This window comes from Perca fluviatilis, chromosome 4, assembly GCF_010015445.1.
Source record: "Perca fluviatilis chromosome 4, GENO_Pfluv_1.0, whole genome shotgun sequence".
NCBI classification, from domain to species: Eukaryota; Metazoa; Chordata; class Actinopteri; order Perciformes; family Percidae; genus Perca; species Perca fluviatilis.
The window spans coordinates 20,975,411-20,998,338 of NC_053115.1; the positions used below are offsets into that span (position 1 = coordinate 20,975,411).

The window sequence follows — 22,928 nt, forward strand, 5'->3', positions numbered from 1 at the left end:
ATAGTAATACCAAGGGCAAAAAATAGCTCCAGTAGCGCTCCAATGATGGGTGTTCATTTTCTGTCATTTTACCACTACGACTTCTAGAATTAAGTCATTTGATTTGTTGTTAGTTTAAAAAAAAAAAAAAGATCAATGAAGGTTAGGGCTGTAACTCATGATTACTTTCATTGTGGTTTAATTTACCGATCTTTAGCCTAAAATGTCCGAGCCCAAGGGGATGTCTTCAAATGTTTTGTTTTGTCTGATTAATAGTCCAAACCCAAAATGTATTCAGTTACAATGAGATAAAAATTAAGAGAAGCAGCAAATTCTCACATTCGAGAAGCTGAAACTAGAGAATGGTTTTGGAACAGTTTTGCTGGAAAAATAACTGAATGATTATTTATCAAAATATTTGCATATATCATAGATATCATATCCTAGATCTAATGCAGGTTTAAGCAAACATGGACAGAAATTCAAAAATGTTCTATATTGTTCGCTTTAGTTTTTCCTCAACAAAATAAAGAAAAAGTAAATACAGCAATTACATAGTTGAGGTTTGATTATGATGTACTGTTACTGTATATTACATCATCATTACACTGAGTCATCTTGTGATAAGTAGTGTCCCCTTTGATGAGTTCTGTGTTAATTACACCTGGTCCCCAATAGATGGTGCTGATGTTCCACTTTAACAGCTGATAGACTTTCCAAAGGCCTCCCACTGCACCCAGTGCCATAATATGGCACTGAGCACAATGATTGCATCACCCTTTGCACTCTACGCTGCTGAACATCCTGACCAACTAGTTTAAATATTTATCAGTTTCTACTGAGCTTAGCCAGGTATTGAAACTAGACCAACATATGACTTAAAGCATGTAAAAGCAGCCCTGTCACTTGGTGGCAGCATGGAGCAATGCTTCTTATTTCTTATGAACTGATTGCCTCTAAAGTAGGGTTGCACGATATGAGGAAAATATGCGACATGCGATAACGTTTTTTATATTGAGAAAACGATATAACTTGCAATAAATAAACAGATATTAAAGTGAACTCAGTTCTGCTTTTCTGCTGCTTTCAGTATTCTGCTAAAATACAACAAATGCTTGTTAAATTTAAATCAAATAAAAGGAAATGATTTCCAACATTCTTTTATTAAACATTGAACTGAATATAAAATGAATGAGTTACATTATAAAGTGCAGTTATCTACTGATATTTTCTTTCAACTAACACAAAAAATCTCTGAGTATCTGTTGCAATATGTTACAGCCTTTTGCGATATGTGTTTGCGCCAGCGGATATTGTGATGACGCTAAAAAAAGGTATACTGTGTTGTATGAAGCATCACTTAGACATGTCCTAACATTTGTCTCTCTTTCTTACTTTAACACACACTTTACTGATCTCTTTCACTTATTTTTCACTTACTGTGTGTGTGTGTGTGTGTGTATGTGTGTATATATATATATATATATATATATATATATATATATATATATATATATATATATATATATCACACACACACACACACACACACACACACACACACACACACACACACACACACACACACACTTAAATGCTTTTAGTTGGATCTGAAAGGCATTGCAAGGAAAAACAAAGAACCAAATACTCTGGGAAGAGTCATTGACAAGGTGACCGGTCTACATGACTCACATACTTTTACAGGTCTTTCCATTTATAAACACACACACACACACACACACACACACACACACACACACACACACACACACACACACACACACACACACACACACACAGCCTTGAGTATATAAATCTGCACCGAGCCACTGTAAACTATATATTTCTCAGCCTCAGCAGCATGTGTGTCAGGCCAGGCGACTGTGACGTTTTTCTTCAGGCGATCCCCTACTCCAGAGCTAAATTTAGCAACCGACTTGTATCCACAGCTGCAGCTGGATACAGCTAACCGGGCTGCAGCTTAACCTGTTAATCCACTATTTTACCTCAAACCCACTGCCTGCTACGTTGATGAGAGCTGCAGAAGTGTCTGTGCTTTTTCAATTCAATTCAAAAAGGCTTTATTAGCACGACCATATTTACACACAGTATTGCTAAAGCACATAGTAAACAGGGAAACGTACACATTTATGTACATCTTTACAGTAGGATGTAGACAATAAAAATGGTTAACATTCGTTCAAAAGCGGCAATTAGGTCAACAAAATGCAACAACATGAAAACAAGAATATTACAAGATTGTGTGTGTGTGTGTGTGTGTCTGAAGTGTGGCAGGTAAAGACATACTCTGCTGCTAGACTGCAGCTCTCTGTGTGCTCTCCCAACAGGATTGGCATTTTATTTATGTTGGTTATTTGGTCAAATGTAGGGTGTTTGTGTTTGAATTTGGGGAAATATTTAGTTCGGACTGCCTGCAGTTTTGTGCATTCTGTCAGGGGAGCATGATGTTTTTGTAGTGGCCTGTCTCAATGGCCAAGTTTTGCTCACTGAGTCTGTACTTGGTCAAGGTTGCTCTTTGCTTCATGTCAGACACTGAGATCAGGTAGTCTGCCACACTGTACTCTCTCTTTAGGGACAGAAAGCACAGCATTTTGCTTTGTGCTTTTGTTTATGTGTGCCAGTTGATGATGTTTTGTTTCTGTTGTGTTATAATTTGGTTAACCCTTATTGATTAGTTCCCAGACTGAGCGTCAGGACCAGCTGAGTGAGGGGACTCTTTTCTTTGCTCAGCTCTTGGCCTTGCAGGGCTTTCTGCTGATAGGAGTGGGGGTCACTTTTCAAATGTAGCCAATATTTGATGCTTTTTTTTATTTTTATTTTTTTTATTTTGATGAATAATGGGAATTGGCCCAATTCAGCTCTGCAGGCATTGTCTGCGGTTTTTGTGTGCACCTGCAGGATGCTTTTACAGAACTTTAGATGCATGATTTCAAATGGGTTTTTGTCCAAATGGGCTGAATTCTGGTAGTTAACCATCAGATCTTTAATATCTTTGTCACAGGAGTGGGAGATGATGTTTAGGTATTTGGAGTGAGATAGCTTTAGTTTCCAGTGGTGACCACTCCAGATCTCTGTCTGGCCTAGTCTGACAGCCTGTCAAAATGTTCTAGTCAGAAGTGTTGTGTGGGCACAAGAGACCGTGATGCCAGGGATTAGTTTTGGCCGTTGTTGTATTCCAATGTAAGTCTCTTATTTATGGCAGCTCAACAAGATGTCCCCATGATCACAGCTTAAGGTTATTACATTGTTTTTAGATTCTTGAATTGGCCATGTGTATAGTTTTACCTTGAATTATGCCACAAGAGGGTTGTAACCTGAAATTGTCATCAATGACTTCATGTTTCAAGTAAATTCTTGAGGAATAGAAGGTCTTTCACAGTCTTTCTTGTCACGGTCTTACACAGGCTCTGTTTATCCTATTCCCCAAATTTAAATGGTAAGAGCACCTTCATATCTGTACTCTCCTTACATCAGACTGCTGAACTGGAAGCACTGTTTCGGGACATGATCATGCTTTACAACTATGTTAACATTGCTCTTCCTCACATGTACTTTTGTGCCTGCCTGTATTAACCGTGTTTTTTCTTTATGTCTGAAAGAATGTGTTTATGTTTGTATGTTAGTGTGTGTGTGTCACTGGAGGCAGCAGGGGGATTGCTCTGTACTTCATGAATACCCAGTAGTGACAGGAGGTAGGATGCCCTTTCCACTGTCCTCATCCCTTTAGACACTCAGGCTTTAGAATTGTGCTGTTGTCGCTTTGGATCCCGTAAAAGTTTTTACTTCAGCACATATTTCCTAAACTGTTGAGTACCCTCTCCGAATGAAATGTGAAGTTTTGTTTGGTTAAAAGTTCTACTAGGGTCATGTATATTGCTTTCCTTGTCTCTTGAACTTCTCATTAAACATCAGAATGCGTTGCATCAGTATTGAATTTTTTGTGTTTATTTTCTGTCTCCTATGATGTTTCTATAATAAATTACAATAGGTCCTTAAGCAACAGAAAATATGATGATGAATGTAAGTATTAACATGCAGTAAAGTAAATGTGGTTGGGTACTAAGTACTAACTGTTTTCTCATTCACAAGGCTATCCCGGTAAAGAAGGAAAGCTCACCCAAACTTTTAGTACACGTCTGTGGTTTTGTGGTCACTCTTGCAAATTTGATGTAGGCAAATTTTCTATTTCACGCTTGACCCATCTTTCAGAAATGCAGCAGGAAACTCTCTCCTTGCTTTCCCACACATTTCTCATCGCAGCTTAGTATCAGCTGATGGCATATCACTCTTTTTTGCTCTCTTGATCATTCTGATCCTTGTGTGGTCCATATTTGTAATGGTTTTATCATTAAGAACACACAATATCAACTCTCTGGCTGAATCCCTTTTTTGTTATTGTACGAACAAACACTTTTCTTCTTTAGTTTTCTGCTTCCCTGGCTCATATTGTCCTTTCTAGTTTCTGCTGGTAATTGTGTGGCATTCGGTATAGTGTTATCTATTCTGCTTGATATTTCCTCTCAGATTGTTCCTTTGTCTTTTTTTAAGGTGTCAGGTCATAGTATTAGTGTAGACTGAGACTTCAGGCAGGACCACCAGGCAAAAGGTTTGAACTGGTCTGACCTCTCAGCATGTCTAGGTCAGAGATTTGCTAATAAAAGTCTGACCACATTATAGAGCTACATTGTTTCTATATCTGTACATGTTGAGGCCATTCGGGGTCATAAAATCAGTAGCTGAATAGTATCTATCTATCCATCTCTCTGCCCTGCCTTTGACATATATTGTCACAGATAAAGTTACATAATGAATATTTCATGGGCTGTTGAACAGACCCACGTGAGAGCCCCCTTCTCTGGAGGCTATTGCAAAGTTCTGACCAGTGAGCATTCAGCTTCCCCCATTTTCTTCTAACAGAATAAACTACATTAAAGCACACTGCAGGGCAAACAGACGGACAAAGAAGAGAACATTCTTAATGTGACTGTAAACACAACAGATTTCAATGCCTTGCTCTCTCACGCTATTGTAGCTCTCTGAATATTCCTCCTTATAGCTTCTCTACATATCCCTCCCACCACATCTCTCTCTCTCTCTATCTCTCTCTCTTTCTCTTTCTCGCTCGCTCGCTCACATCTCTGCCTAGCAACCTCTGTGTGAACCTTAGGTATGACAAATGCACACCGGCAGGCGGGACGATCTTCCGTTGAACAGGACAGATTATTCTGCTTTCTCCACACACTTTCTGTTCAGATTAGTGAGCGTTCACCCTCGGACTAAAACTATAACTCAGCCCTGTTCAGTTTAATCACACCTTGTTACACAAGACATGATGTTGAAATCCCAAATGGACATGAGGTCACTGCTGTTTTGTAATAGTTAGCATACAGATTTTCTTAAACTCACCCGGTGTGTTTACTCCACTGCATACTGTATCAGCAACACATTTTTTCCTAGATATTTATCTTGCTATAGTAACCCATTAAATATACAATAAACATTACACATTTGTTGTTTATAGTAGTTACCATTTCCCCCATATTTAAAATGTGTATCTCTGAACAGCTAAAGTCAAAAGGCATAGTAAAGGCTATATTACATAATAACAGGGGTTCCCTGTCTATTTGTGATTGTCTCAGCTCTCCCACTCTGTTAGATGTGTCAGCAGGGACAGCTGAAACAACAATTCCTCCTGAGCCCTGCTGTCTGTGGGGAATCTGTCATGTTCACTAGAAAATAAAAAAAATGCTGCACTCGATGCTCACAGATGTGACCTGCGTGTGTCTCTCTTGACTCTGCGGTTTGCTCAGAATTCCCAGAAAAACAGCAATAGTAATTACCCTTAGAAAAACCAAATTTTCGACAGTCTGTGTTTGTATGACTGAGCTGTTTAAAACCTTCAATACATCTACAGTAGAGATCTTTCAGATCAGCAATTAGAATAGTTTATATTTGACCTGTATAATAACAAAAAACAGAAACTAAACAAAAGATTCATGCTAAGATAATATACAACAATATTCTAATAAATCTTTTCTCCTTCAGTTAATTACATCCTCATAACAGTGATGAAAGAGTCAGCCATTAGAAATGTTTAAACACCGCCTCAGGATGCATTAAGCTGCTAGAAAAGCATTACCACATCTGTCGATCAACGCTGTCAATCTGTCTGACCTCACATCACTTTCCATTAACTCTCTTAAGCCCTTTCACCAACTCACAAACACACACACACACACACACACAGAGACACACTCCTCTGCCTCGCCAGCCCCATCTCAGGGATGCTATCCTTTTCACTCGGTTACTCAAATCGCTGTTCAATTAAACTCTCAGTCAGTGGAACTTAAACATCCATTGGACAGCTGGCCAACAGTTCAAATGATACAGCTGTGGTCATCCTCTACTGTACAGCCGGGTATACACTGCACTAGGGCTTGGCAATATGGCTTAAAAAATATCTCTGTATTTTTAGGCTATTCCGTAATATACAATATATATATCTTCATATTTTCTCTAAAATAACATCTGTTTGATTTAACCTTTGATGCGTATGATCACACCAGCATGATCATTCTAGTAAACTAATCTGAATTTAGAGGAACACAGCTTGTATATTACATTTAAATTTGATCAAAATTTCCTGATGTTGTCAGAGTGGTCTTCTATCATTTTGAAGTAAAAGTGCTCTGTGGAAACAGGAAGTTTCACTCTGACACTCTGAGTTGGTCTACTGTTCTTTCATTTTGAATTGACGTGACCTTGGGACAATGATTGACGTTAAACCGGTGGAGCCGGTAGCAATTTTTCTGTCAGCCACTCTTGTTGCTATGCGTAATGGTATGACGTCATTACTTAAACATGTCAGAATATTGCCATTCTCACGATATGATTTTTCATGTTAAAAATTATACCGATATTATCGTAAACGATATGATATGGCACACCCCTACACTGTACTAACAATCACGGCTTGCCACAAACATCATTGTCCTGGCCTGATACCCAGCCTAGATATGCTTTCTTAAGTTAACTATAAGAGACTCTCAGCTTTAAGATGTAATACCCCTGTTTAATTGCTGATCTCAAAGGAGTCATCAGACAATCTCTGCAATAGTCCCTACTAAGGGCAGAAAGCCAGTACTCGCTAAACTAGCTTGGACAGATCAGGCCTAGCTCCATGCAGCAACTCTGGATTCCAGTTCATGTGCCAATCCCAGCTCGATGGAGGTACCAAGACTGCCCCTGAGAGCAAACTAGTGAAAGACTGCATGAGATACTCGCGCCTATCAAAGTAATTTTCCCCTTTCATTAGCTAAGGGCGTTCTTTGTATTTTGTGTAAAGTGAATTCAGAAAGCCAGTGACTATTTTTTAGAGCTAATGCTGCCTTTGTGTTAAAGGATCACTAGTGATAACGGTGCCACCCTACTGTACCTCTGTGGTCGGAGTAGTTTTTAATGCTCTGTTGATGAAAATACAGTAGTTGTCTTTCCCCTCTCTGCCACTGAGCTGTTTAGCTGCATTATGTGGGCTGTAAGCCAGGAGAGGTCAGCTGTCCGAGCAAAATCTCCCGTACAGCCGGGGCGGACTACTGGGCGTCATTATGGTATGGCATCACTGATCGCCAACGCTTCTTCCTGATCAGGGCTGCAAGAATTAACACAAGTGTGTGTTTCTGCAGCTTTCTTTTGTAGTATTGGTAATAAGGGATGTAGGTTTCACAGCTTGTTGTTTGGGCTACATGGTGAATTTAAATCAGATTATTGGTGTCTTTAGTTTTGTGTCCTCCTTCTGCACACTTCTGAAAAAGAGAGCTTGTGTTGGTGAATTTTACTCCGCTGTAGTCGTGATTGCAGAAACGCACATCTCCAGCTTTTCTCTCCTCTCCCTCTCCCCCGCACATTGAAGTGCAGGGCCCTAACAGTGCTCTGCATTCACTCACACGGATTGAGTGTCTGACAGGGGTTTTAGCAGCTCAGTAGATTTTTTGAACAAGCACAAATCAGGCACTTAATAAAAGCAAGGGACGAAGGCCACAACTCAAGGGAGGGCATTGTGATAATATGTGGAGGCGGAGGAGATGCATTTCTTTTCTTTACGCTAAGATTTCTTCAGCAGTGCTATCTAACATGCAGCTTCTGAGTCCAGCACTAACAATGGTAACTGATGGGGTTTAATTTCCAGGTATTGTTCAAACGTTTCCCTCTGCATTGATACAAAAATTACAATTTTCATTGATACACATTTTTTTTCCTAAGAATAGTCATGCATTGGATTTAGCAATTTCTGAGTCACCCTGCTGTGCTCACCCTAAGCACAATGTCACTAATTAGCAATTTAACAGCGGCACTCTAAGGCATTATGTAAAGATCAGAGATTCTTATTTTTAGTTCAGCATCCTTTATGATTTATCTTGTGACTAACAATTAATGGACATACTCTGATGAATGAACACAAAGCAGCTCATAGTTCAGGTCAGTAATCACTCAATTATAGCGTTTATTAATGATTAAAGTGTGCATGAAAGACTGAAAGAGATAATAAATGTGTACGCATTCACACTGACTTTGACTCTGGGATCACCAGCAGACCAGGAGGCGATGTGTCCTCTGCAGTGTAATTTAATGTCACGCAAGTGAAAACTTCAGTAACAAAATAAACAGAGGTAGTTTATAGAGCATGAGTGTCACGCAGATGAAAGACCTCCCCTTCAGCAGTGTCATGACTGCGCTGCAGGAGTCTTGATAAGTGGGCACATGTGGAACAAGGTTGCAGGTTTCTAACAAAAAAGGATATAACACGTTTCACTAATCATCTTTTCACAGCAGTAGGTGTAGAGCTTTAACATGTCTTGTCAGGCATGCTCACAGCAATGCCTGCTAACATTGTGATTTCTTCAAGAGAACTATACACGTCCTCATGAAGTGATGAGGTGTCAGTCATCTTATATGATCGCCTTTTCTGTTTATCTGGTCTTTTGGCTTTGTTGTTGTTTTCCAGATATAGTCAAAGCAAATGAAACGCACGCTGTCAATCTGAAGAAAGTCGGCAGATGTGCCTGTTTTGAATTATTAAATCATAGTTAAGTGTGACAGGCATGGTTTATTGGATTGAGCATATTTGTCGCTCACTCTGTTGGCATATTTTTGTAGCAGTTTATAGCTCCTGGTGTGTTTATTAATTACAAGGCATTAGTGCATGTGGTGTTATGTAATTTTTATTTTAGATATTTTACAGGACTGTTAAAGTGAAAACGATTATGAATACAGACTGTTGCAATCTGGTTTGCATCTGGTAATGATAGTCAGTTAGCTGGACAAAATGCCAGGAGGAGCAATATGTGAAAAATGGTTGTTCTATTGATTCATTCAGGTGATGGATCACTAGTCTGTCAGAAGATGCATTCTTCTATTGATTACTGTACCTTGCATTGCGCAACAGTCAATAAATGTGTAGATTTTCTGATGCAGATAAATCAAGGATCAACAAAGGATTCATATGGTTTAGTAATGTCAAATCAGTCGTCACATGGTTTCAGTAGCTATGGAAATCTGTGGCAGGGTAGTACAAGTCTAAACAATATGCTGTAGGGCGAAGGTTGTATGTAAACAAATACATTTTATTTTACCCTAATGCTTGAATATTGTTAGGCGTGCCTTAGGCTGGATGTTGGGGACATGTTCCCATATCTAGCCGAGGCTGGGGGATTTTTTTGTCAGGCTTATTATGTGTAGATCAGCATGGCTCACAGGACTGACACTGTATCTGTGCAGCGTGAGCGCCTGTCCCCAGCCTCTCCCACTTCTCAGTACAGTACCTTCACCATATCACGACTACTGGGGGCCCTGTGTTCCTCATCACTCTGACCCAAAGTGCAGGACATAACCCTCCAATGGTGAAAAGATCCCCTTCGGCTGCTTCAGTGCAGTCACATTCAGTACGATGCTGGTTCAGGGGCTTTGTTTAAAACCCCTCACAGGAAGGAGCATTTTGAAACACAGTCTTGAGCCTGGCTTCTCTGCTCTCTGTCTACAGTGTCACATTTAAATCAAATTTCAGATGAATTAAACCTAAACCCTCAGGGTTCTATTTAAGTCCAGGAAACCGAAGGTCATAGCTCCAAGAATAGAGCTGTCAGTTAGCAACAGCCTGTTTGCTTGAGTCCCGTGATGGAGGTCGCCTCATCGACTTCTTTTACTATACACGTCTGCTTCTGATGGCATCTCTTTTAATTATCTCCTTGGCACACTGGCTGGTCCATTCAGATAAGCTTCCGTATTATATTACTGGGAGCGTGTGTCTAATCTACTGTCTCTTCAATCTGCAGCCACTGTTGTGCTGAGTCCAATACTGTGGTGTTAACTTCATATTTTTACTACTCAGCTCCTCTAAGAATGCTTTTAATGATCATCACACCAGCTAATAACAAACAGATGTTATACAGTAGTATTCAGGAGCTGCATCCTGCAACCTTAATGATTTCTGTGCTCAGTTTAAGAATATGCAAAATTAGACAATTTCTTTTAATCACTTACAAGGAATACAGCAATATAGACAAACATAGCATCTCACTTATGTCTGACAGCCCTGCCTTTGACATATATTGTCACAAATAAAGTTACATAATGAATATTTCATGGGCTGTTGAACAGACCCACGTGAGAGCCCCCTTCTCTGGAGGCTATTGCAAAGTTCTGACCAGTGAGCATTCCGCTTCCCCCATTTTCTTCTGACAGAATAAACTACATTAAAGCACACTGCAGGGCAACAGATGGACAAAGAAGAGCACATTCTTAATGTGACTTTAAACACAACAGAATTCAATGCCTTGCTCTCTCACGCTGTTGTAGCTCTCTGAATATTCCTCCTTATAGCTTCTCTACATATCCCTCCCACCACATCCCCCCCCCCTCCCTCCCTCCCTCTCTCTCTCTGTCTCTCTATCCCTCTCTCTCTCTCTCTCTCTCTCTCTCTCTCTCTCGCTCTCTCTCGCTACTCCCATCTCTTGCCTGTGTGCCCCGTGCGGCTTTACGCTGAGCACAAGGCATACAGATGTAAATTTAATCCAGGCAACGGCCAGAGCTGTCAAGTGAATATGAGGCTGCCCTTTTGCTAATATGCAGTAGTATTCAGTAGAATATTCAGCAGACGGGGCAACTATCAAGGCGGACTCAGAAGGGGAGATGAATACCTCCCGGAACTGTGTTTATTCTCTCCATCTCTTTGTGTGGATCTATGTTTTTCCACTCTTAAAGCTTGGCAGCAAAAGGTGTTATCTCTAGCACTGAGCTCAGCTTTAAAAGGAAATTGCAATACTCTATACTGTCAGCCTCTGATGAGCCTCTGATTAAAGCCAAATGAGGACACCCGGATGAATCAAGGAAGAATTTGCAGAGGGAAATTCACATGAGCACTTTTTTTTTTTTTTTTTTTTTTGGACTTTGGTTTTCAGAAGATTTATATTTTTCTTTATAGCTTTGTACTGGACCTGCGTTTTATGTATCTGAAGTCTGCAGCGATTGCACATTTGTTTCTCACACCAGCTGAGACAGAGATGCTGTAATGTTGTGCTTGGATTTGGACTTCCTTTGAGAGGATTTTGTTTTCACCTGATCAGCAGTCCTTCACCGTTTGAATACATTCTGATCTTCCCTCCCACCCTTCTGCCCCTTTTTTCTGAACATTGTCAGCTGGTTAGTCACTTTAGCGACTGGGTAGTGCTTTCTAAAGGAGGAAGAGTGCGTGAGACTGGATTTGGAGTAGTTGCCTCCTACAGACTGAACTGCCTCATGCTCATTAGAGGATCCTCAGACTTCGCACCTCTGGGAGTTTGTCTTACCTGATTTAACCAGAGGAGAGTTTAAGTATCTGCATTTGGGACGGCCGGCCAAAAGCCAAGATGCAGGTGTCATTAGTGTGCACTGACCACCGTGGGGGGGTGAGCCGCGCCACAGAGGACCGGCTAAACCGACAGAACGCCAACAGCCCCAACACAGGCACCCGCAGCAAGTTCAGAGCAGTGGCGATGGTGGCTCGCAGTCTTGGACAACTCTCTGTTCAGAGTGTGCCTTCCTCCAGCGAGCAAAGCATGAGGACTGGCATGAAGTATAGGTAGGGCATGTCTGAACTGTTAACTGGTCGCTATAAATTTCATCAGACTTATTTAAAATATTTTAATTGATCTTAAACTGCAGGATTTGTCCCCCTACTGCTAAAGTAGATTTTAATTTTTAATTCACATTCCTCTTGGCTCAGGCTACAGTACATCACAAAAAACAATTGCCCATTTGTCCAGTCTTGCTATGTACTGTATGCCAGTTTTTCTTCCTTTCTCCTTCCTGTCAGAACTGCCAAACCCCACCTGTTTAAGATTGACGACAGTTAGTATGACAGTAACTAATTAATTAACCTCCCCAAACTCCCCTCAAAAATAGCAATATCTCAGAAGGAAAGATTTGCAATTTGTAGTTTTATCTGATCTTTGCGCTTAAATGATACAACTAAGTGGTTGGCATGTCATTTAAATGTAGTTAGTGGCCATTGATCTGTTCTGTGCAGGAATGACAAACAAAGTATTTTGTATTAGTATTTTTCCAGATTAGTCTCTTTAGTGCAAGAATACTATTATCACAAAACCATTTTTGTATTTTTTTTTACCTCATACTGATAATCCATTAGTTTTGAATTTCTTATAATGTGGGTTTATAGAGATTATTATTACTGCAGATCCTTTTGTAAGCAGAAATAATAAAATCCAATATATATCCAATCATTATACATACAAAGTTAGTTGTTACTATTGGAATAACTCTTGTTGTTATATTAAAGAGTGTCCCTGTCATGCTGTGAAAACAAACTTTTGCCCACACCATTGTATTGTATGTTGACATAATGCTGCATTGAATATTTATCACATACCTTCAATCAGTTGAGGTTCAGCTGTCCTGACATGATGGATAAAAGATTAGTTAATTTGCAATAATGACCTGCTCTCTTTCACTAAAAGGCTCACCAAGACACCAAAATATTGATTTAAAATGACAAGCGCTCACCAAAAAAACCTGCATCCATGTAATACATTCTAGCACAACTGCAACCTTTGCAGTAAACATATTTTCAGTATGATTTATTTTCTACTCATTCTATTCTCTAACTAGCAACCTAATTCTGTCTGATATATAAAAAATATTGATAATATGATAACAGTCTTTCATGTTTCTTGCCTTAGTTTGAGTAGCAAAGTGTTACCAAGGTCTACTGCATTTTTTGCTAAAAGGTCTTGGTTGTTCTTTTGATAGAAAATGAATACAACTGAACACACTTCTTGACTGGAGAGTAATATTAGATATGATGTGCAGATATTTGTTTCGCAGTTGTATCAAAACTGCAACAGAAATCTCACAATATAGAGGCTAATGAAGAGCCTCCATAAAAAGTTTTTTTTGGTTGTCTATTTGTACTGTGCTCTTTATAGGATTGTCATGCAAGTTGTGAATTACATTTCTGATATAACTGTTAATATTGTAATCAACAGTTTATCTTTTCAAAAAAAATTTTTTCAAGCTCCAAAACTTAAAGAAGAAAAGACTGCACGGTGATGTTGTTGTCATTATTGAGGCTAATAATATTGAATGAGAAAAATAATTTTCAGCTCGGGGCGCAAGGAGCTGTTTGTGTTCTGTGCTTCCGCAGTGTAGTCCAAAGTACATAACAGGCTCTGTGTTGTGAAATAGGCTTGCATCTGATGTAAACTGAAGGTAATGCTGGCCTGAATGCAGAGTGAGGCTCAAAGATGCACACACCGAGGCTAGAACATAGCGTTTCGTGGTTTTGAAGAGATGCAAATGAAAGGGAAGTAAGGAGAGAATGAAAGAAAGAAAGGGAGATTGCTAAGATTAATGCTGGTGTAGGCACTATGCCCAAGAGGAAGTAAAGTAGGCTGGAGTGATCTGTGCTCATGTCACTGTGTATCTTTCAAACATGCCTCTCTGAGTTTAAGCTCGCAAGCCCTTTCACATGGCCATGCATTTATCTTTTTATCCTTGAACACAAGGAGTTTTTTCTCTCCATTAAATTCAGTTTTTAGTTTCTCATATTGACATTTTGTGAAATTCAGATCAGACTTATTTGCATACAGTGCTCTCTCCGTTTCCTTCAATGGCAGCCTTGAGCTTGAATCAAGTCTGTCAGCCTTCATCCATGGGATGCTGGTTAGGTTGGAAGTGACCTCACCCACAAGGCCGAGGGAACCATCAAAGTGAAAATCTTTTCAAGGTATACGTGGGGATTGCGGCAGCTTTAGTGGGCTGCCTCACCACAGACTGAACCGTTTTGTAATGTCATACCGGGCTTGCATGACCTGAATGGTTAAAATCATCAAGCTTGACTGTGAGAACCTGCACCTCCTCTAAGGAATGATTAAATGCCTTCAGTCAGGACTGAATTAATGATGCACACAAAATGGCTTATGATTATGTAAAGTCGTCCTTCTAAGGGAATGGAAGAATATCTGTGAGATTGGGAAGGCAGTGCAGGTGGGGAGACAATCCTATAAAGCCCCTGCTTTTCACAGTCCAGTTATCAGCTCTTCTCTCAAGCAACCAAACCTCGGAAAGGTCTTGAGGGAATGAGTCATCTTTACAGGAGCCTCTTTTATTTGCTGAGGCGTAGCAAATAAACTGCTGCAAAGTATTGCCGACGTGTATAAGTTTGAATAAGTCTCACTTTTTGGTTGGACTGCCATTTTTGTGCTTTGTGCAGACTAAATATAGGAGCGCATATAAACTGCTGTGGATAACATTTGTGCGCTTAAAAGGATTTTATTTTGTGTCACCGCATGGTATTGTTCTTTGTCACAGTTTGTATCAGCTCCACAACACTTGCAGTATTGTTTATTACTATGACCATGTAAATCAGAGCTGACTCACCTTCTCTCTTGGTGTAAATCTACAAGTAACTCCCTTTAGCCCAGACTGTCAGTAGGATTCCTCACATCTCTGGAGGTCCATTTTTGGTTGTAAAGTTGACAGTGAATCACAGCCACAGTAAATAGCTATTGGCAGTGTTGTGTAAGCAGATGGCATAGAAATCCTACCACTGTGTTGTGTGAAGCTGTGATGTGTTTTTATAAATCACAGAGATAACCTGTCTCACCAGTTCTGTTTTCATTTAGTGCACCTTGAAGTGACTTGATGTAACAGATGGCAGAATTTATAAAGATAGAATTGGGAGCAGCATACTGTCAAAAATGTGTAATATGTACACATCAATTATTAGTACACATGTTTAATGTCCTTATTGTATTATTAGCTGTAATTGCAGAAGGGAAATTAAATGGTGGCACTTAACTATGGGAATGTTCTTGTCCTTGTTGGGGAATTTTTAAGAAAGATGAAACTGAGCATTTCCCCCCCCAATAGTTTGCTACACAAATGCAAAAGCATGCATTGCTCAGGCTTTTGGTAACAAAAGCTGTGGGTGTGAGATTTGGGGCGTCATGAGTGTGGGTGCATGCTGGGACGTTTTCCTGTATTCTAAGGGCTCTTTATCAGGGAGCCAGCTTTCCACAGCCTGCACTCCCCCTTGAAATATGAATCATAAATAGACTGTGGTAGTTGAACATAACAGGAGTACACTTTGGCCACTCTACTGTAAATACTAAGACTTATCCACACAGCACAGATTTTAGGCCCACAGTAGCCACTTAAGGTATCATCTTAAAGAACATTCACCATCTGTTTGCTCTGGGCATGTGGAGAGAAATTGCCAAACGGTGGGATGGTTCATTTACTGATGTAGCCTTGTGTTTCACTGTATGCACTGAGGTTTTGTCTGTGTTGTTGTATAAGAAATCGAGTGAGATGGGGGGGAGGAGTTGTTGTGGAATATTTTGCCTATAACCGTGTTCACGTGAGGGACACACTTGTGTTATGTTGGAGAAAATGAAGACAGCTGTTCTTTCGTTGTCTCACTGATAGTTTAATTAATTATTAGAGTGTGTGTGTGTGTGTGTGTGTGTGTGTGTGTGTGTGTGTGTGTGTGTGTGTGTGTGTGTGTGTGTGTGTGTGTGTGTGTGTGTGTGTGTGTGTGTCTTAGCACCACTCATTTCTCTCTGCCTGTTATTTTCTTAAATGCTCTAGAAATAGCCCAGATTTATTAGTTCTATCTTGTCCTGCATGCACGTAACCCTGTGCAGTCTGACCAGCAGCTAAACACCTTCCACCATCAAGCGCTGGAGACTACGATTGTCGTAACTCAGTTTATTTGACTTAGAAAGGCTGAAACTGGGAAGTGAAACCCAATGACCAGTTACTTACATATTCATGAGTCACAAACATATATAACAATATATAAACAATATAACTACACGTCACTATAATGCGGTAGTATATACAGTAGCTAACATGTAAGCTGAAATAAAGGAAATACGTAATATATTGTTATACAGTGTACTTAATATAACCTATATTGTTTATCTAAATAAAAAAAATATACTTACATGTAGCACAACCCAAGATAATGGTGGCAAACTAGCTTACGGAGCTATCAATCATCATCAAAAATATACATATTGCACATCAAACTTACTGACAATAATTAACAAAGATATAAGAACAGTATGTCAGCATCTATTTCACATACCGAGAATGCTACCAAAGGCATGGAACATCGAAGATTGAAGCGGATAGTATGGAGAGATGATAACACAAACCATGAGGCTGTCCTGCTCACATTCAACTTTCTGACTAAATCCCATGGTGCAAAGGTCCTACAGTTCCTAAAGGAACACACATGCATATGGAACAAACTACTGCCAGCAATGGGAGAAGAAAAACATTTAAGTGAACTAAGTTCTGTCGTGCACTGCCAGGAAGAGCCAAGTCCTTTGTTCAAAGTACGTGTGCAGGAATTTTGTTTAACTTTAATAATGATTTAGTCCAGTGTTATAAAAGCTGCCTATATACATATGTGCACAATAATGTGTTTAAATGCTCTGTGTGAGGTTATTATATTTATAAAGCTGCCACACTAGACTGTCAATTCTGCATACATTAAGGAGATGTAATGAGATTTACAAATGAGAACTGAATCAACAGACTTGTTTTGATTAATGGAATGTGTGTTATGCCTTTCTTTATGCATGAGAAGCATTTGAACTTCTGGTTATGTAATGTGTGATTGAGTAAATAATGTAGTACAGATAGAAGTGAGCCAGTACTGTAGAAGGAGGCCAGAGCTATAGCTTACTTCAGAAAGTAATAGAGTGCAGGCCAGCAGGGGAAAATCCCATCTACCCCACAGCATCATGCTTAGTCATGTGTATCATGAATATTAACCTCAACATTTTTTTTAATTAGACAGATGGCACCAGCCAGTTTTCTCTAAATTAATACAGTAGTCAGCACAATCTCCTTTTCATTAGCATGATGGTCTCCGTCAAGCTAGTTAAAGCTAGTTAGTACAGTTTAACCCTTTTATGTAAATACCTCTAATTAGCATATTTGTGATTAGGGCTGCAACAAACTATTATCTTTATTAACGATTAATCTGTTGATTGTTTTCTCAATTAATGGATTGTTTGGTCTATAAAATGCAAGAAAATAGTGAAAAATGTCCATCACAATTCCCCGAAGCTCACCGTGATATCTTCAAATGTCTGGTTTACATTAATAAAAGACTAAGGTGTTATTAAAAGACTATGGTACTATATAAATGAAGATTAAGAAATTAAGATCCTGAAGCCATTTTTAACTCAAAAACTGACTCAAAATAATGAATTGATTCATCAAATAAGTGCTAATTCATTTTCTGTCAGTCCACTAATCAATTAATCGACTAGGGATGTAACGATACACTCGATAGCATTTACGATTTTAAGTTCATGATATCATTTACTCACTATTTTTTTATTATTTCAGAATGAAATGACTGAAAAATATTCCTTTATTTATATAAACCGTGCAAAACAGCAGATGTGGCCTCTTATCAAAAGTGCAACTGAAATAGTATTTTATCTTAAATAACAAAAACATAATAAAAGATTAAAGAAAGGCTTATTTATTGCAAATGCCATATGGTTAAATTTAAATGATTTTTTATGTAATAGCAATAACTTATAACAACACCTTTGCGTTGGCTGTTAAACGACAAAAAGAAGAGTTTTATAAAAACATTATAAAATGCATTTAATCTGTTGGCATTGTCAGGGAATATGCTTTATCCATATCCTTTGGCTACGATTGTCAATTTAAAAGCATGTCAGGATGGTAGAGCACGGCTCAGTTTGACATTAAAGATGCAGTAAAAGAGATGTGGAATCCCCTACAGGTTCTAGGAAGTTTCTCTCTCGTTCCTCTCCAGCGTATAGCAGACGATTTTCCATCCCTGTGGGGACTGGCAGATTTATCCCCAGACAAGAGCCTCTGAAAACACCCGAGTTAGAAGAAAAACAAATTCAGCCTCAGGGAAGCCCTCTGAGCCGACAATCTGTTTATGCCCAAGTCAAAAAAAATAAATAAACTGCCATTGACAACTGTCTTAAAGTGCTTCAATGCCAGTGGCTCTATGTTTCTGGCTGCATACTTGAAATGAAATACATGAAATCACATTTGACGTGTTCTCAAGCTGCTGTCAAATATGGCGCTGCTATACTATACTGTGTTTAACTGAGCGTGTGTTAATTTAATGGCTTCCATGAGAGATAGCGGATCATCGAGTCACGTCACAAGAGCAGAAATGACCGGAAGTGACTCTGGAACTCTGGAATGTACAAAATAAAACTTATTTCGCGGCCATAACTTCATCCAGATCTTTTTAAGGTTGTTTTTTTTTTTGTACAAAAGCGTGTACACATACATTAAGAGGATGTTTAAAAGACTCACAAAATAATACATGTTTGAGTGAGATCTCAGGGTCAAATGTGTGTGTTGGTGACTTATTTTTATTGTGTATTTTATGTTGTCTATACCAAAATATTTAATGCGCTAGCTTCAAGAACTGAAAGTCACACGATTGGTGATTTGACAGGGCCTCGAACAATTGTAGTTTAAAGGATCTTCTGTACAGGTCTATACCTGTGTTGAGGTTAGAACTTAAAGGAATACTTCAACATATGGGAAATATGTTAATCTACTTTTTTTCCTGAGATTTAGATGAAAATATCAAAACCACTTTCATGTCTGTCCGTTAAGTATAAAGCTAGAGCCAGCAGCCACTTATCTTATGAGGACTGGAAAAAAAGGGGGAAGGCTTGCCTGGCTCTGTCCAAAGTTTAAAAAAAATCCCACCTCTAAAAGTTATGTTGTCACTGTGAGGTTTCCAGGCAACCAGCGGAGACATCTGGATATAACAAAATAATTTAAATAATTTGTGAGCTATAGAGGTGCTGGTAGACAGTTACACTAGCTGTTTCCTCCTGCTTCCAGTCTGAGCGAAGATAATCGTTTCCTTCTTTATCGATTTTCTCATTAACTCTTGGCAAGAAAACAGATTAGTGTATTACCCAAAATGTTAAACGATTCCTTTAAAACAACTGTTAACTCTTTAAAAAAAAAGTCTTTTTTTCAGGTGCCATTCACCTCCTGTCACAACTCACCCCACGCAAATCTTGGGCTTTATCTGAAACAAGAATTGAGTTTTTGTTGTGTTAAGGTGTAAAAACAAAAGGTTATCCAGCTGGCAGCAAGTGAACAGAGCCTCATGGTAGAATGCTGTAGGGTTTGCACAATGAAGCGCATAACCATTCATGCTTCGTAGCAATGAGGGGAATTGAAGATAATTAGATAAATAGGGTATCCAACTGTATGCTTGTTAAGGTTCAGCTGATACAAAGAAGATGGGATTTTTTTAGTTTTGGGCAAACTGTTGAGTAGATAGATAGATAGATAGATAGATAGATAGATACAGTAGATGGATGGATGGATTGATTCTTTACGGTACGTTCCAAGGAAAACTGTTGCCACAGTCTGTACACAGCCTCATAAATAACAATTCATGTGTATAAGCAGCTTAAGAATAAAGTGGCACGCCCTATTCCTATTGTCAAGTCAGGAAATTTCTAATCTAATATTCTTCACTGTCACTCCTTCCTTTAATGGATGTGACCTAAATGATGGAGGAAACCACCTGCAGCCAACACGAGCTAGTGGCATTCGGTCTGTGTGCCTTCTGAAGTTGAACCCACGAGTTAGGTGGTATTAATAGTGCTGCTCGGTGAACATATCTCTCAACACGTTCCTCTTTACAGCTCTGTGACCTTGTTTCCTAATTCATCACCCTGTCCTGTCCACTGACTTCACGTCCACTTTCAGTCCTCTCTTCCACCCAGTCCATGCCTTCAGTCCTTCCTTATACTCGCTGTCACACCTTACCGAGACTTACTGTAACAGTTCATGATTTTTCAGTATAAAGCTTTTAATTGGGATATACTTGATGTTGGTGTATCAATCCCTCCTCATCTTCTAAACCATTGTCTTAAAACACAATTAGGCTACAGCAGAGATGGAAAGTAACGAAGTACAAATACTTCGTTACTGTACTCAAGTAGATTTTTCAGATATTTTTACTTTACTTTACTATTTATTTTTGTGGCGACTTTTTACTTTGACTCCTTACATTTTAACACAAATATCGGTACTTTCTACTCCTTACATTTTAGAAAATTGGCTCGTTACTTTAGTTTTGTACAAAAGGTCGTCTATCAGGAGTGATTGTGAGTGCATGTCAGAAAATAGCGCCGACACGCGCCTTACACCGCGAGCCACATGGAGAAAAAAATGAGAGAAAAGAAAAAGACACAATCTGTCCGGAGGATAATCAGTTGAATCGTGTGTGTGCGTCCTTGAGAACTGTAAGTCGTATAACTTATGTTGTCAGTTAATGTAAGCCTGTTGTTGTATTGGTCTATAGTTCTTGCAAATTTAAAGTAAGTTAGCTAGTGATTTTGTTGTTTGTGTTCACCTGTTAGCTAGGTTGCACGTTGCTTGATCTTAATAAAGCATCAAAAGAGAGAAGTTGTCTCCGTCCGTGTTTTAACAGACACACCTGGGGTGAAGTTAGAAACCAGAATGGTCAGCTTTAAATACAGTCCTAATCTAGTCCTCATTAACAAGTTTCAAATAATTTCACTGGAGTTACCGTTATTATTTTTCACGTCATCAATACCGAATTCAATCTAATTAATAATATACTTGACGCACCACTACAAGACGACTCGACGGATTCGGCGGCATTCATTTTCGGCAAATCATTGCAGCATGATGGTGGTAACGTTAGCACTAGTAGTATGGATGGCGACATGAGAGATCCCAGAGATTCAGCAGACAAGCAGCAAGACATTCCCAATCATCCTTGGCCTTATCTGAGAGAGATGTTTAGGCATCAAGAATGACTCCTGGCGAATGTGCTGCGTAGCTCTTAAAGTATGGGGAACTTCTTAATTAATGTCTGTTTAGTAATTCATATTTAATCCTTTATTTTCTTTTCCAGAAGCCATATTTGAGCACACACACATTACATACATACATGTAGATTCCTTTAAATGTTAAAGTGATGGTTCGGAGTAATTTACCCCAGGGTCCTTTGCACCATGACCTCGAGCCAAACACCCACCCAGAAGCTTTTTTCACCTGGGTCTAACATTGGGAGAGTTAGCGTAGAGTAGCGTTATCAGCTGAATAGCTTAGCGCAGAGGCTAATGGACCCACGTTTGTATCTCGTAAATGACCCCACTAATAATGCCCGAAATGATACCAAACATCTACACTAGTAGAAATAGGTTATGTACTCATAAAACGATGGATTGGAAAGTTTGTAAGTAGCTATTCAGCTGATAACGCTACTCTACGCTAACTCTCCCAATGTTAGACCCAGGTGAAAAAAGCTTCTGGGGGGGTTTGGCTCGAGGTCATGGTGCAAAGGACCCTAGGGTGAAATTACTCCGAACCATCACTTTAAGGAGAAGATTAAAAAAAGAGAAACTGGATCTGTGAATTCTCACAGATTCACAACTGAATTCATATCATACTACTCAGTCAGAATCTTATTAACCTGGAGTCCCAGTCTCTGTCACAATAATCATATATGTGATGTTTTAGGCCTTGGCAAACATCCATTTAAAATGTAGGCAATGCCATATAAAAGAGCCTTTTTTCCATGTCCACTGAAGTTTCTCAGCTTGCCCTCTAGTAACATTTGTGTGGTCCAGGTAGCTTTGCATAAAAAATGGTTGTCATTCGCAAGGCTACTTTTACTTTTATACTTTTAAGGAAATTTCCAAGCCTGTACTTTGTTACTTTTACTTGAGTAAAGAAGTTAAATTAGTACTTCTACTTTTACCAAAGTATTTTTTAACACAAGTATCTGTACTTCTGCTTGAGTACGAGAAGTGAGTATTTTTGCCATCTCTGGGCTACAGCAGATCTGACATGACAGGCATATAGTTGATACCCAGTATACGTTATAATTTGAAGGGTGCAACAGTAGACTTAACATATCAAAACTCTTTTAACAGTATTGAGTTGATCATTAAGATGACTAAAGGCATAATAATGAATTGTATGTTGATTTATTAATTCAAGACTAGCTAAACTCATGGGTGTCTGTAACATTTTTTATGTAGGCTGACAAGTATTTGCTGTAAGCTTCCAGGTTGCCTTATTATGATAGTTTAACTACAAGAGACAATGTGGGTGTATATTTGTCCCATCATGGATTGGGTTGGGTTCCTAAATGACCAGTACTATCTACCAGACCAAATAGCAACGCAGATTTCGGTGCCTCATTTCGGTGCCACTTGAATGCCTGCACTGCTCTCTGTTGCTCCGAAACGTTAGCCTACCGTTAGCTAGTACCTTGCTTAAACACGGCTAAAATACTGAAAGCTAAACGGTGTAAAAAGTGTGACTTTGTTTCACTGGAAAGGATTCCA

The 22,928-nt window shown here is 39.2% G+C and overlaps 1 protein-coding gene across 7 annotated transcripts in view; it reads left to right on the top strand.

Annotated features, from left to right (window-relative positions):
* The window catches only part of kcnab2a (potassium voltage-gated channel, shaker-related subfamily, beta member 2 a), a 100,528-nt gene that overhangs the window by 57,676 nt on the left and 19,924 nt on the right, over positions 1 to 22,928 (top strand). Inside the window, exon 1 of one of the 7 annotated variants that reach the window (XM_039799151.1) lies at positions 11,010 to 12,112. The exons of the other annotated variants lie outside the window; for them this stretch is intronic. Coding sequence (XP_039655085.1) covers positions 11,901 to 12,112 — 212 coding nt within the window. The 5' untranslated portion in view covers positions 11,010 to 11,900. Of the gene's footprint in view, positions 1 to 11,009; positions 12,113 to 22,928 lie in introns of those variants that run through there. 7 annotated transcript variants of the gene reach the window in all.